Raw genomic sequence first — 16896 nt, forward strand, 5'->3', positions numbered from 1 at the left:
TTCCTGCTCCTCTGATGCTGCTTGGCCTGCTGTGTTCATCCAGCTCTACACCTTGTTATCTCATGAGAAAAACCCATCTGGTTCACCAATGTCCTTCAGGAAGGGAAATCTATCACCTTTACCTGCTCTGGCCTATATATGACTCCAGATCCACAGTGACGTGGTTGATTTTTAACTGTCCTTTGAAATGGCTGAGCATGCCACTCAATTCAAGGGCAATTAGGGATGGAGGACATATGCTGACCTTGCCAGCGACACTCACATCCCATCAACAAATATTTAAAATATTTTCTGAAGAGATCTGAATAAGATTTGTCAGCTACAAGATGCAGTGCAGCAACTTCTTCTGACAGCACCTTCCAAACCTGCCACTTTTACCTCTCTAGAAGGATAGGGCAGCAGATACATGAGAACACCACCACCTACAAGCTCAGTAAATGAACAGTAAATGCTGGCCCAGCCAGTGGCGTTCACTTCTCATGAGAAAAAAAAATAGGTTGGGACCCCTTTTCCCTCAAAAAGGAATAATGTGATAGAGTTCCTTAAAATGATGAAGAGGTGGATATAGAAAACTTGCTTTTATTTATGGGAGAAGATGTCTGAAGTGAAGGGGCCATGAAAGAAAATTATAACTCATACATTCAGTAAAACAATCATTCCTAGAGAGTTGTCAGATATGGTCTCTTGACCATAAAGAGATGAATAGCAAAATGACAAGTAATGGAAAGCTTGCTATTTACACAAGGGAAAAAGGAATAAAAGGTTTTACGCATAAATAAAGGTAGGTAATATATTTATGCTGTGATAATTAAAGTGGCTCGAGCTTTGAAGCATAAAGGCTAGTATAGAACAGATGGTCCAAATGAACTTTAGAGCACTAAATCATACTGGATTGTTTCTATGTAAACAAATAAGACCCTGGTGTTTTTGACATGGTGGATGTGATGACAATGTTTATGGCAAAATTACATCTGTTTCAAAATAAAGTGGCTCCCATTTAAAACAAAGATGAGGACAGTTTTTTTCTCTCAGTAGGTCATGAGTCTTTGCAACTCACTTCCACAAAAGATGGGGACAGCAAAGTCCTTGAATGTTTTTAAGGCAGAAGTGGATGAACTCTCAATAAGCAATGTGATGGAAGGGTATCGGGGTAGATAGGAACATGCAATTATCTGATCAGCTATGATCTTATCAAATGGCAGAGCAGCCCGAGGGGCTGAGTAGCCTACCTCTACTCCTAGTTCCTATGTTTGTAATTCAGCAGTTCTGGTTTGCTGTTGGTCACAAGCTCCCAAAACTGATCTAAACGGAGAAACTACTGAGTTATCAACCTGTCCCAATCCCACAGAAAGATCTCGAGTTACAATCAGCATGAACAACTCAAATTATCAAAGTTATCAAAATAATCTCACACCCAACTATCAAGATCTATGACTCCAGCTATCCCAACTCTATCCAAGGTCAACATCACCTAGAGAAAGAAAAATCTTGTATTTCTCTAGAGCCTCTCATAACCCCAGGATGTCCCAAAAACCTCTGCAGCCGATGAAGTAATTCAGAAATGTTGTCACTGCATTCAGTTTGCATGCAGCAAGCTTCACCAGCGATAGCCTGATCACAACCAGATTGTCTCTTTTGTTGATGCTGTTTGAGAGTTAATTATTGGCGAGTCCTTCCGTAATCCTCATCAAAAGAATATCTTAGGATCTTTTCTATCTGCTGAGATGTTGCCTCAGTCTAACATCACAGCTGAAAGATACTTCCAAACAATATAACATGCAATGTCTCAGTGGTAGCATTCTTGCTTCTGAGTCTGAAATGTTCTGGGTTCAAATCCCACTTCAGAACTAAAGCAGACAAATCCAGGTTAACAGTGCATTGTCGTAGATGTCATCTTTCGGAGGGGCTCTAAAACCAATGCTCCATCTACTTTCTTATATGTCAACACAAGATCCCATGAGACTACTCCAAAGAGGATCAAGGGAGTTATTCCCAGGTGTTCCCTCAAACAACAGATCACTATCGCATTGCTCATTTTGGGAGCTTGCTGTGTGAAGAGTGGCTGCTGCATTATAATGATGACTATGCTTCAAAGTGGTTGCAAAGTGCTTTGATATGTCCAGTAGTCATGTATGGAGCTATACAAATTCAGATCTTTCTTTTCAATTACACTGGAATGTTCACCTGAATGATATGCTGATACCTTTGGGGGTGGGACGTGACCTGTTGACCTGTGCCTGAGAGGTGACAGTATTGGCCTCAGTGTCACAGCCCGGGATGATAAACTCCTCAATCCATTCCCTCTCTATAACCACATCCAACTGTCCTCAAATGCTCCCACACAGTCACTCCAATTTGCCCTGGAAAACTATCCTGCTGTTCTGGCTGGAATGTTCCTTGCAGTACCCTTTTTTCTTGCATTTATGAATAATATCTAGGCTGACACATCCTACTGCGGTGCTGAGAGTGTGCAACCACTGTCACAGGTTTCAGATGAGGCATTAAACCAGGGCTGCCTGGACTTCTCAGATGGTAGTAGATCCCATGGACCTCTTGAAAGAAATCTGTATTCTGGGCAATTATCCTGCAAAGAGCATCACTAAAAAGAGTGTACAAACACAAACCTTTTCTGTTCTTTCTAATTTCTTCAACCTTAACTCATGGTTCTGAGTCTTCCCTGTATTTAGAGTCTAAACGCAGAAATTCCACAGCAGAATGACTGACTCATAGCCTTCTGTGATATTAATGCTGGTGGGTTACATCATCACATGACACACAGAAAGATATTACGAAGGAAATGCCACAAATATGTGCTGCAGTGCTCAGTGCGCCTCTCCAGGTCATTTACAGTAACAAGACTAAATGTGTACCAGCTTCTTTTGTGGTTGCCACTTCTATTTCATTTGAATTCATATTGGCTATATTATGCTCAATGCATTTGGAACTGGTTAAGGATGATGAAGTTATCAGCTAGTTGCAATACTGGATGAAAAATTCTTGCAATTGTGGTTGCTTTTGGCGGTTTCCTCACTTCATATTTTAATAATGTTTGCTGTCAGTAGATTTAGAAAGATCTCCAATGTCATGGTTTTTATTGCATATTATACTTTGGGTTTTTACCCAAAAATTCTTGGATGTAGTCATTGGGACACAAAAGGAGGAAGTTCGGCCCACTGAGCCCATCTTAAATGACTTCCTTTGGAGCTGTAATTACTTAATAAGTTATACTGTAATTACTTGAACATCCGTGGTTTCTAATTTCATCCGGGGAAGGGTATTTAAGAGTAACAGCCAAGTTGGGTAGATGGGGTTACAATACATATCAGGCATGACCTGATTGTATGATGGAACAGGCTTGAGAGGCTGAATGGCCACCTACTATGTTTTATATTACCATGGCAACTGCTGGGGTTTCATAACACTGGAGAGTTCTGTAAAGCAGTGTCAAGATTCAGATACGTGTCTGGATTCTGGATGCCCTTTGAACGCTCGCAGTGGTCTATGTTCCAGTGAATGCAATCTATCACTCAACAAACAGTCTACTTAAAAAGCACATGACATAGATTTTACAGACTGCTTAGTCTAAAAGACAGCTATGTGGACTACAGTGAATGGGGTTCGTGACTGAAACTGCAGCAATCTCTCCTGATGAAAGCAGGCTTATTTAGTCATAGAGATCCACAGCATTGAAAAAGGCTCTTCAGCCCATCAAAAACAACCACTTAACTATTCAATTCCCATTTTCCAGGTCTTGGCCTATAGTCTTGCAATGCCAAGACATACAAGGACACATCTAAATGCTTCTTAAATGTTATGAGGGTTTCTACATCTACCACCCTTACAGGCAGTGACTTTCAGATACCCACCATCCTCTGGATGAAAATATTTTCCTCACATCCCCTCTAAAACTCCTGCTCCCTTACCTTAAATCTATAACCCTGGTCATTGAACCCTCCACCAAGGGAAATGTTTCTTCCTGTCCACCCTGTCAATGCACCTCATAATTTTATACATCTCAAATTATGCACCCTCTCAATCTCCCCACCTCTAAGAAAAGCAGCCCCAGTCTATCCAATCTCTCTTCATTACTGAAAGTCTCCAGCCTGGTAATTCTCCTCTGCACCCTCTCCAGTGCAATTACATCCCTGCTATAATATGGATTCCAGGACTGCACACAATACTCTAGCTGCAGCATATTCAACATTTTATACAGTTCCAGCATAACCTTCCTGTTCTTAAACTCTGTGCCTCAGCTAGTAAAGGCAAGTATACCCCCATTTGCTTTCTTAACCACTTACTCTAGTTAAATGCAGTAAGTGCAGTACAGCAATATCAATTCTGGGGGTTGGAGCAATTCCAGCCACTTCAGCCGGAAAATGATCTCTGTTCTAATCAAGAATTGCACTGTGACCCTGCATAGCAAACTTCGTCCCCATCATCCTCTCTCCCACCTCTCCTGCTCATTTATCTACAAGCTGACTCCTCATTTCGAATGGGTTCCATTCCCGAAACAGTTCACAAGTCAATTTTTAGATAAGGCGGAAAACAATACAGGATGAAATAAAATAGCCATTCATGAGTATGAGGAAATGTTCATATGCTGGATCATTAAACTTAATATTCATACACCCCTGTTCATAAGTAAGAGCATTCTGAAGTTGAATGTTCGTAAATCATGCACTGCTTGTAGTTGTTCTCAATTCTAATAATTGTTCACACCCTGAGCACAAAGTACTGATTGATCTGTTGTATAGTTCAACATTTTCTCCCTGATAAAAAGTGGATGAAATTATTTACAATTAAAAATGTGTTTGAAATTTTCTGTATCACAATTTATGGCTAATACTGTAGGAATGAAGCTGAGCCTAACAATGGGGACGATTTATTCCTATAACATCTGTGTGTGCTGAAAGAAAAGCAGTCCCATACTGAAATCTTTCCGAAACTTCTACAGTTCAAAGGATCTGAATCTAGATCTGCTGCAGATACCCAATAATATCATTGTTATCATCTTCATCAAACCACTAACCAACATTTACAGCATTTACTGCAGTGGTTCAAGAAGGCAGCTCACCACCAACGTTTCAAGGGCAACAAATGCCGGCCCAACAAGCAAGACCAACATCTGCATACATATATTTAAAAAATGATCTAGCTGAACGGTGGAGCCCTCAAGGGGCTAAGTGGCCCATTCCTGCTCCAAATTCAAATGTTCTAACCAATAGGCAGAGATTTAAGGCCATTGACAAAAGAATTGCAGAGAAAATGAGAGAAATGTTTTTCCAGAGTGGATCACTGTGATCTGGAATACAGATCTGAAAAGGTGATATGGAAGGAGTTTCAATATAACTTTTGAAAGGAAATTGGATAAATGCTTGAAAAAAAGGGGGAAATTAATTACAACTTCTGGGAAAGGTCCAGCAAAGACACAATGGACCAAATGGACCTCTCTTGTGTTGCAGTGAATCCATGAATGAAAATAGCTTGCGTTGTTCCCTGCTGGGATCCAGCTAACTTTGTACAGGCCAAGTGATTAAACCTGGAATCTCCCTCCAGGATTGACATTTGGAGTTTGAGAGCCCAGACTGTTCCAAGATGGAATGCTTGCCAACAGCTTCTGTGCAAAACTTCTCCGTATCGACAGAAGCTCGACTGAAGTCAAGAGGGATTGCAGAGGATGCACTCATGGTTCTGGGATTGCTGACAGCGCCTGGAACACGTTCTAACAAGACATGCTGTGTAAGTTATAAATAGAACTTGGGCACGGAGCCTCCCCATCCTAGGGCTGGAGATGGCCGAGACTAGGGCTTGTGTCTGCCAGTTATCCTGTGTATATTGGAGGCACAATGGATGAGTGTGTTGTACAGACACACAGGGTCTTGGCCTCCGAACTTTGTTTCAAAAGTCCTCTCCTTTGGTGAGCTAATTGAGAATTTCCACCACCCGTCCCCTCTAACTCTGAGTGAATATTGCAGCCTGTCACCTCTCCACAATGGGCACCAGATGTTTGCAAGTTGTGGTGTGTGTCACCATCACATGCAAGGATTGGCACAAGTGGACTCTGATGGTGAGTCTGCCAATCCGCCTCCTCACTGCAACCCTCAAACATCCCGTGGCATAGTCCTGGAGCTGCAGTTCAGCAGGTAGCATCTCTAATGGGAGTCAGAATGTCAGGGGTTCAAGCCCCATGCCAGAGACCTGGGCATAAAACCTGGGGCAGACATAGCCAGCACTGTGCTGGGGGAGTTGGATGCTTGTCTTTCAGATATGCTGTTGAACGAACACAAAGTTGTCCGTCTGAGGTAGGCATAAAAAAAAATCCCCTGACGCTATTCTAAGGATGACCGGGGAGCTCTCCGAGGTCATTGCTTCATCCAACATCAAAAGCAAAATTGGCGATTTGGTCATTACCACATTGCTGATTGTGGGACCTTGTGTTCCCTCCATGACAACAGGGAATATGCATCAAAAGTTTTTAGTTGGCTGTAAAGTGCTTTTGAATATCGTAAATGGTTCTGAAAAGGGCTCCTGTCCTCTTGATTAGGACTATATTCACTTCCTGCAGGGGAAGGAAGGAGATTCATAGAAACCTGTTAAAATCTAACAGAACTAAACAGAGTAAAGGCAGAAGATGTTCCTGATGACTGGGGAGTCCAAAATCATGGGTCACAGTCTAAGGTTATGGAGTAAGCCATTTAGAACTGAAATGAGGAGAAATTCCTTCATCCAGAGAGTAGGGAGCCTGTGGAATTCTCTGCCACAGAATGCGGTCGAGGGCAAAACATGAATATTTTCAAGAATGAGTTAAGTATATTCAATAGGGCTAAAGGATCAAAGGGTATGGGTGGAAAACAGGAACAGGATACCGATTGGATGATCAGCCATGATCATATAGAATGGTGGAGCAGGCTGAAAGGGCCGAATGGCTCTTATTGCTCCTATTACTACATCTCTATGCTTAAATGAACAAATTTCCTCAGACAACCTCATGAAGTGCCTCCATGGTGCCTTCTTCAGCATCTGTTCTTCCCCAACAGAGAAAAATTGAACTTCCAATGACCCAATGGGCCACAATGCATTTGAAGCAGAGTCTCAGAGGTCAAAAGGCAACAGCGGTTCCTGCTGTTAGAGATACCTGGTACATAAAAGGTCACAGAGCCTATGGACCTGTTCCTGCTCTTAACGCTGTTTGGTTTCATTCACTTTGAACCTAAATTTCAATGCAACTACGAACAAATTGGCCTCGTTTCTTGCTTCTGAGATTCTAATCACAGGGCCTGTTGCTGGAAACTGAAGCTGCCATGGGTACAAAGTGCATTAACCAAGACAGAGAGCAAATACCATGAGCATTCAACCCTCTGCCAGCTTTGGAATAACACACAAACCCCCTGCCCTGTGTAGAAACATGCCACTCTGTAAGTGTTTTATTAGCCAGTCAGCTACTCCCAAAGTCTAAATCAGAAAACAGTGTGAGGCAGTCAAGTGTGGGTCCACCCAGTTTGGACAAGTGCCCTGAAGTGGGACGCCATCGCCAGATTTGGTAGTGGCTCATGTGATAGCAACATGTGGGCCTTACCGCAGAGAGGAGGCCCCTTGTACGTCAGGCTCTGGTCAGGTTCCAACCTGTCCCTCTGAAATGCCATTCAGAGATGTCAATGCAGAGAGAGCTGAAGGGAAGGTCCCAGAGCTCATTATATCACACAGAAGGTAAACAAGACAAAATGTGACTCGGATAATAACCCTCTATTGGAGACTGAGCAATGAGTAACAGTAGCCAGGGGCAGTGGAAAACTCATTCCCATATGTATGTACACCTCTCTGTCAGCATCTCTATGTAAAACCACACAATAAATATAAGAGAACGATTCACTCTGTCTGATAGACTACAGCCCAAGTGTGTCCAGGTGTCAGCTCTTGCAGAGCACTGAGCAGGAGAAATAAACAATTCACAGAATCACAGAAGTATTACGGTGCAAAAGAAGGCCATTTGGCCAATCGCACCTGCAACAGATTGTTAAATTAGCATCATTATCTATGAGGGGCATGGATAGGGTGAATAGCCAAGGTCTTTTCCCCAAGGTAGGGGATTTGGAAACTAGAGGGCATAGGTTTAAGGTGAGGGGGAAAAGATAGAAAAGGGATCTAAGGGGCAACTTTTTCAAGCAGAGGGTGATGGGTGTATGGAATGAGCTGCCGGAGGAGGTGGTGTTTGGTGGGTACAATTACAACATTTAAAAGACATCTGGAAGGGTATATGAACAGGAAATGTTTAGAGGGATATGAGCCAAATGCTGATAAATGGGACTAGATTAATTTAGGATATCTGGACAGTATGGACGAGTTGGAGCAAAAGGTCTGTTTCCATGCTGTACATCTCTATGACTCTATGATTCTAGTGCCAATCTCCTGCTTTTCCCCCGCATACCTTTGCACAATATTTTTATCAAAGTAATCAACCAATGCCCTCTTGAATGCCTGCACTAAATCTGCCTCCACCGCATTTCCAGGCAGTGCATTCCATATCATAACTATTTGTGTGTAGAACTTATTTTTTCCTCACTTCATCCTTCCTTCTTTTGCACATCATTTTAAACGCAATTTAAAGGCAAAACACAGATGTATTTTTTTTTATCAATCTTAACTCTCTATCATCTGACACCATACACTCCGTATATGACTCCTTGTCAGCTTTTTCCCCTCTGTATTCTTTGATAGGATGCAGTCTTCATCAACAAGGCCAGTACTTGTTGGCCACCTGAATGGTTTGCCAGCCCACTTTAGGGGGTAGTTAAGAGTCAACCACATTGCTTTGCGTCTGGAGTCATATATTCGTCCAGACCGGGTAAGGACAGCAGATTTCCCTCCCTGAAGGCCATTAGTGAACCAGACAATCGAGGATAGTTTCACAGTTACTATTAAGACCATAATCATGAGAGATATAGGAGCAGGAGGAGGCCATTCGGCCCTTCAAGCGTGCTCCACCATTCACTAGTTTCATGGCTTTTACTTAGACCAGCTTTTAATTTCAAATTTAAGAAGTGAATTTAAATTCAACCAACTGCCATGGTGGGATTTGAATCCATGTTCTCCACTCCCAACCACCCGGCAAAAGCTTCAGCCTGGGCCTCTGGATCAGCAGTCCAATGACAATACCACTGCATCACCATCTCCTCCCGCACCTGACCCTGTACAGCAAACAGCATGCAAGTGGGTCTGGCTCATTTCTATCTGGTACTGTACAGCACCTGAGCATCTCAATGTCGGCTCCTGCACAATGCACCAATAGTGAAAGGGAGTTACTGACTCCACTACGGTACTCACTGCTTCCACTGCAGTTCTGAACCTGGCAATGTTTCATGCTCACAGCACAGTAAACAGAGGTGACAGACTTGTCATGATTCCTATACAGTGCACATGTATATCCCTGGGATTTACCTGATAAAGTTCTACCCGCTGCTCTGGAACAACCGCTACGTCCCGGGGCATTCGATAGAGTCGGAACTCAGCTCGATGCAAGGAGGACTCACTGGAAATATTCAAGGAGATGTTGAACCGGTAGGTTTTGTGAGAGGAGTCATCATCTACACGAAAGCACAGTCAGCAGGTCAGCAAAACATTCAAATAATAACATTTCTGCAGCTATGTTGCCCATTCAATAACAGGTAAAATAACCAGTGGAAACATAAATCATATCCAGGTGGAGCAAGACAGGTACAGCTCAGGGTTAGTTACCAAGTAAAACTTCCCCTACATCATCCCCATTAAACACTCCCAGGAGAGGTACAGCACAGAGCTAGATACGGTGTAAAATTTCTTCTACACTGTCCCCATTACACATTCCCATGACAGGTACAGCACAGGGTTAGATACTCAATTAGGGCTGTGAGTAGAGGGTGATAATGGGGTTTGGAACCTGTCAGAGCAGGGTTCAGGGCCTGTTACGCTGAAGGATCTGAAACAGCTCTAATAACTGGGCTACAATTCCATTGTGAACATTACTGCCTTAGAGCTCAAGGCCCGCTTTGAGATCCTGACCCCCACTTCGGGAAGCCCTGCTGTAGGTTCATTTATCAACAGAGTGGATTTGGAAAGGATATTTCCTCTTGTGGGAGAATATAGAACTAGGGCTCACTGTTTTGACAATAAGGGGTCACCAAATTAAAACAGAAATGTGAATTACTTTCTCACAGAGGATCCTTAGAATCCCTACAGTGTGGAAGCAGGCCATTCGGCCCAAGTCTACACCAACTCTCTGAACAGCATCCCACCCAGACCCATCCCCCTGCCCTATAACCTGCGTTTTCCCATGGTTAATGCACCTAACCTACACATCCCTGAACACTTTGGGTAATTTAGCATGGCCAATCCACCTAACCTGCACATCTTTGGACTGTGGGAGGAAACCAGAGCATCCAGCGGAAACCCACACAGTCACAGGGAGAACATTCAAACTCCACACCGACAGTCGTCCAAGGGTGGAATCAGACCCAGGTCCCTGGCACAGCGAGGCTGCAGTGCTAACCACTGACTCTGCTCCTATGATGCTGCTTGGCCTGCTGTGTTCATCCAGCCCTGCACCTTGTTGTCTCGAGCTACTGTGCCACTTTGTTGGAACTCTTCCTCAAAAACGGTGGAGGCAGACTCTTTGAATATTTTTAAAGCAGACATGGATTTTAAGGGTTCATTATTGATAAGCAACGGGGTGAAAGGTTATTGGGGGTAGGTGGGAATGTGGAGTAATCAGATCAGCCAGGATCTTATTGAACAGCTGAGCAGTTTCAAGCAGCCAAATGGCCTACACCTGCTAATTTGTAAAAATCTCTGGTGTTCTCTTCTAGTTTATGTCCTAACTTGAAAAGAAAACAATAAAGACTGAATTGGATGGCTTTTGCAGGAAGGGTCACCAATATCCTGGGTGGGAGGTTTGCTAGAGCTCTTCAGGAGGGTTTAAACTAGTTTGGCAGGAGGATGGGAACCAGAGCTACAGATCAGAGAATGGGGTAGCTGACGTACAGGCAGATACAGCATGCAAAGAGTCTGTGAGGAAGGATAGACAGTTGACAGGGCAAAGGTGCAGTCAGTCCGATGGGTTAAAGTGTGTCTATTTTAACGCAAGAAGTGTCAGGAATAAGGGTGACAAACTTAGAGCATGGATCAGTACTTGGAGCTACGATGTTGTGGCCACTGCGGAGACTTGGATTACACAAGAGCAGGAATGGTTGTTGGATGTTCCGGGGTTTAGATGTTTCAAAAGGAGGGAGGTAAAAGAGGTGGGGGAGTGGCATTGCTAGTCAGTGATGGCATCACAGCTGCAGAAAGGGAGGTCATCGAGGAGGGTGTGTCTACTAAGTCAGTATGGGTGGAAATCAGAAACAGGAAAGGAGCAGTCACTTTATTGGGAGTTTTCTATAGAGCCCCCAATAGCAACAGAGACACTGAGGAACAGATTGGAGAGGCAGAATTTGGAAAGGTGCAGCAGTAATAGGGTTGTTGTCATGGGTGACTTCAACTTCCCTAATATAGACTGGAACCTCCTTAGTGCAAATAGTATGGATGGAACAAATTTTGTCAGGTGTGTCCAGGAAGGATTTCTGGCTCAATATGTAGACAGGCTGACTAGAGGGGAGGCTATATTGGATTTGGTGCTTGGCAACGAACCAGGCCGGGTGTCAGATCTCTTGGTGCGAGAGCATTTCAGTGATAGTGACCACAACTCCCTGACTTTTACTATAGTCATGGAGAGGGATAGGAGCAGACAGTATGGGAAAATATTTAACTGGGCGAGGGGGGAATTACAATGCTATTAGGCAAGAACTGCGGAGCATAAATTGGGAACAGATGTTCTCAGGGAAATGCACAACAGAAATGTGGAGGCTGTTTAGGGAGCACTTGCTACAAGTACTGGATAGGTTTGTCCCACTGAGGCAAGGAAGAGATTGTAAGTTAAAGGAACCTTGGATGACAAGACATGTGGAAATCTAGTCAAGAGGAAGAAGGAAGCTTACTTAAGGCTGAGGAAGCAAGAGTCAGACAGGGCTCTAGAGGGCTACAAGGAACTCAAGAATGGACTTAGGAGAGCGAGAAGGGGGTATGAAAAGCCTTGGCGGGTAGGATTAAGGAAAACCCCAAGGTGCTCTATACTTTGTGAGGAACAAGAGGATGGCCAGAGTGAGGGTAGGGCCGATCACGGATAGTGGAGGGAACTTGTGTGCGGTGTCGGAGGAGGTAGGGGAGGTCCTTAATGAATAATTTGCTTTAATATTCACCAGTGAGAGGGACCTTGACGTTTGTGAGGACAGCGTGTAACAGGCTGAAATGCTCCAACAGCTTGATGTTAGGAAGGAAGATGTGCTAGAAATTTTGAAAAACATGAGGATAGACAAGTCCCCCGGGCCAGATGGGATATACCGATTACAATGGGAAACGAGGGAAGAGATTGCTGCGCTTTTGGCGGAGTAATACCAGATGATTGGAGGGTAGCAAATGTTATTCCCTTGTTCAAGAAAGGGAATAGGGATAATCCTGGGAATTACAGACCAGTCAGTCTTACTTCTGTAGTGGGCAAATTATTGGAGAGGATTCTGAGAGATAGTATTTATGATTATTTGGAAAAGCACAGTTTGATTAGAAATAGTCAGCATGGCTTTGTGAGGGGCAGGTCATGCCTCACAAGCCTTATTGAATTCTTTGAGGATGTAACAAAACACATTGATGAAGGTCAAGCAGTGGATGTGGTGTATGTGGATTTTAGCAGGACATTTGATAAGGTTCCCCATGGTAGGCTCATTCAGAAAGTTAGGAGGCATGGGATTCAGGGAAATTTGGCTGTCCAATGAAAGACAGATTGTGGTAGCAGATGGAAAGTATTCAGCCTGGAGCTCGGTGACCAGTAGTGTTCCGCAGGGATCTGTTCTGAGACCCCTGCTAAATGTGATCTTTATAAATGACTTGGATGAGGAAGTGGAAGGGTGGGTTAGTAAGTTTGCCGATGACACGAAGACTGGTGGAGTTGTGGATACTGTGGAGGGCTGTTGTAGGTTGCAGTGGGACATTGACAGGATGCAAAGCTGGGCAAAAAAGTGGCAGATGGAATTCAACCTGGAAAAGTGTGAAGTGATTCATTTTGGGAGGTCGAATTTGAATGCAGAATACAGAGTTAATGGCAGGATTCTCGGCAGTGTGAAGGAACAGAGGGATCTTGGGGTCCATGTCCATAGATCCCTCAAAGTTGCTACCCAAGTTGATAGGGTTGTTAAGAAGGCATATGGTGTGTTGGCTTTTATTGGCAGGGGAATTGAGTTTCAGAGCTGCGAGGTTATGCTGCAGCTCTATAAAACTCTGGTTAGACCACACTTGGAATATTGTGTTCAGTTCTGGTCGCCTCATTATAGGCAGGACGTGGAAGCTTTAGAGAGGGTGCAGAGGAGATGTACCAGGATGCTGCCTGGACTGGAGGGCAGGTCTTATGAGGAAAAGTTGAGGGAGCTCGGGCTTTTCTCTTTGGAGCGAAGGATGAGAGGTGACTTGATAGAGGTGTACAAGATGATGAGACGCATAGATAGAGTGGATACCCAGAGACTTTTTCCGAGGGCAGAAATGACTATTACGAGGGGTCATAATTTTAAGGTGATTGGAGGAAGGTATAGGTTCTTTACACAGAGTGATGGATGCGTGGAATGCGCTGCCGGCGGTGGTAGTGGAGTCAGATACATTAGGGACATTTAAGCGACTCTTGGATAGGCACATGGATGATAGTAAAATGTAGGGTATGCAGGGTAGTTTGACCTTAGAGTAGGATAATAGGTCAGCACAAAATCGTGGGCTGAAGGGCCTGTACTGTGCTGTACTGTTCTATGTTCCGTGTTCCATTAGCATTGTCAAGCAAAAGGCCTCCGTCTGTATACTGCACATTTGAAGTGAAAGCCTTGTTTCCTGTGCTCCTGGACATGCGGTGAAAGGGGAATAGCTGTAGATGATAAACCAGGCGCTGTTTCTTTTTTAATCTCCTCACTGAAACGGGAAGCAGAATGACACGTGATAACTTTGAGAGGCCCAGCTGTGTGTTGCTCTTGAGAGCCTGAATACTCAGGGTACATTTCACTCACATGTCTGCTGGCAAGACAGTGAAAGCAGGGAACAATTAATTGAATTGAGGATCGGAAATGGAATTACCCGATGGTTAAACGCTCCAGTCATTTTATGACACTCATTTTTAAAAAATTACAAGTTTATCAATCCCCAAATCTCCATTAAGGTTATGATTATGGAAAATTATTTCAAATGTACAACCTATGATGAGGCCAATCTGCCCAACTGGTCTATCATGGTCTTCATCCTCCACTTGAGCTCATGCTACAAAGATTCATAAGGCATTTGACAGGGTAGGCACTAAGACATTGCTCCTCCACGGCTGGGACATCTGGAACAGGAGGCAGGGAGGGCCATAATCTCAGGAGGGGTGATAGTGGCCATGTCACTGGACTGGTTGTCTAGAGACTCAAGGTCTAGGGACGTGGGTTCAAATCCTACACAGCAGCTGATGGAATTTAAAATCAATGAATAAATCTGGAATTTAAAGCAAGCTTCAATAATGCTGGCTATGACAACTATCATCGATTGTTGAAAAAATGCATCTCACTCCACTAATGCCTTTTAGGGATAGTAATGTGCTGTGCTTACCCAGTCTGGCCTGTACATGACTCCAGACCTGCAGCAATGTGGGTGACTCTTGATTGCCCTCTGAAATGGCCAAGCAAATGACTCAGTACAAGGGGCAATTAGGAATGGGTGACATATCCTTACCAGTGGCGCCCACATTCCATGAAAGAATGAACAAAACAAAAGGGCTGAAATTAGGAGAAATTTCTTCACTCTAGGTTTGCAAATTTTTTGGAGTTTGCTGCTCTATAGGGATGTTGAGCATATAAATGCGGGAATAGATAGCTCTTTGATCTCTCAAGGATTCAACGTAAATGGGAGTGGGATGGAAATGTGTTGTGACAGAGGATCAGCCATGATCACACTGAATGGTGCAAATGGCTTGGAGAGTGGAGGGGGGGCAGGATCTACCCCGCTCCAATTTTCTGCCCAGTTGAGATAGAGGTAAGGAGGAATTTCTTCTCTCAGAGGGTAGTGAATCTGTGGAATTTTTTACCACAGAAGGCTGTACAAGCTGGGTCATTAAGTATATTCAAGTCTGAGAAAGACAGATTTTTAATTAGGAAGAGAATCAAGGGCTATGGGGTAAAGGCAGGAAAGTGGAGTTGAGATCTCATTGAATGGCACACCAGACTTGACGGGCAGAAAGACCTACTTCTGCTCCTACATTCTATGGTTTTATCCTTCCAACCATATCAGCATGAACTTCATTCCTTTTGTATTATTTTACTTCTCCTTGTAAATGCATCCTTAAATAATCTTAGTTGAAGTAGATATCAGATAGGCAATGGCCCAGTAATATTTTTGCTAGACAATTAATCAAGAGACCCAAGGTTTTGGGGAGCTGGGTTCGAATCCTGCCATGCAGGTTGTGGAATTTGAATTCAATAATAATCTGGTAATAAAATTTTAATGATGACCATGAAACCATCGCCAATTGTCAGGATAAACCCCTCTGGTTCACTAATGCCCTTTAGAGAAGGAAATCTGCCATCCTTACTTGATCTTGCCTACATGTGACTCCAGACCCACAGCTGTGTGTTTGACTCTTAACTGCCCGCTAGGCAATTAGGAATAGGCAATAAATACTGATGCAGCCATGGACACCTACATCCCATGAATGAATTTTTAAAAATGAGTATGTACCAAGAGCCCTTTTGCACAATGGTAGTGTCCCTATGTACCTCTGGACTAGAAAGCCCAGATTTAAATCCCACCTGCTCCAGAAGTGTCTTTGAACAGGTTGATTAGAAAACATCTAGACCAGTGCCCCAGTGAAACATCCCAGGACATCACACAGGAGCATTAGCAAACATAGTTTTAGGCACTGAGCCATCAAAGGCATTATTAAGGCAGGCGGCAGTTGTTTTATTTTGTGGGGTATCTTAAAAGAAGTGGACTTTCAGAGCTTAGTCCCTCAGTAGTTGAAAGCAGGGCCACCAATTGGAGGAATAATAGAAATCAGGAAAATATGCAAGAGGCCAAAAGTGGGAAGGAAAACAGATGTTGGAGGGTCCTGGAGCTAGAGGGTGCTACGGGGAAAGAAGAAGAATATTGAGACAATGCAGAGATTTGAAGATGAGGGTGAGAATTTTTTGAAGTTGAAAACTTAGAAGTCCAGAAGCCAAGGCAGGTCAGTGACTAGAAGGGTGGCAAATGAAAGGGATTTGAGGGGGCCAAATTAGGACATGGCAGTCAAGTTTTTGATGTTCTTAAGGTTTTGGAAAATGGAAGACTGGGCAAGAAAACCACCTCTACCTCACCTCTTCCTCATCAAATTTGGGATGGAGCCCAAAAACATTCTTGTTTGTTCAGCAATGAATGACGTACAAACAGTGTGACCAAACATCAGCAGTAGAGGGGGCAACAGAGAGCTGGCAGTTAGGGAGAGTGTTGTGCATACAGTACATGCCGAGGTTGATGTGTCAAATTTTGATTAATAATTACTCCCGTGCAGTATCTTGGACCACTGTACAAATGCAAGCTATTGTCGTTGCCACTATGCAATTTCCCAAAATCGATCTACTTCCCCTGTAAAGAAAGCAGGAAGACGTACTCAGAAGTAAAACCCAGAAGTTGTCACTCATTTACCAGCTGATTCATTGTCCTCCTGTTTTTGACTGGCCACAGAACACAAATAGAAAATTCCAAGTTAATTCACTGATTAAGTATCATACCACCCCACCAGCACCCCCCCCCCCCCCCCCCCACTTCCCCAAAGTTACAATTTCCTGCCAT

At 43.7% G+C, this 16896-nt stretch overlaps 1 protein-coding gene across 1 annotated transcript in view; it reads right to left on the reverse strand.

Moving 5' to 3' along the window:
• The window catches only part of LOC109936507 (transforming growth factor beta-3 proprotein-like), a 42582-nt gene that overhangs the window by 12826 nt on the left and 12860 nt on the right, over positions 1 to 16896 (reverse strand). Inside the window, exon 2 of the mRNA XM_048618424.1 lies at positions 9436 to 9581. Within this exon, the coding sequence (XP_048474381.1) occupies positions 9436 to 9581 (146 nt within the window). The remainder of the gene's footprint in view (positions 1 to 9435; positions 9582 to 16896) is intronic.

The sequence above is a fragment of the Rhincodon typus genome, chromosome 39 (genome assembly GCF_021869965.1).
Source record: "Rhincodon typus isolate 14 chromosome 39, sRhiTyp1.1, whole genome shotgun sequence".
Lineage (NCBI taxonomy): Eukaryota > Metazoa > Chordata > Chondrichthyes > Orectolobiformes > Rhincodontidae > Rhincodon > Rhincodon typus.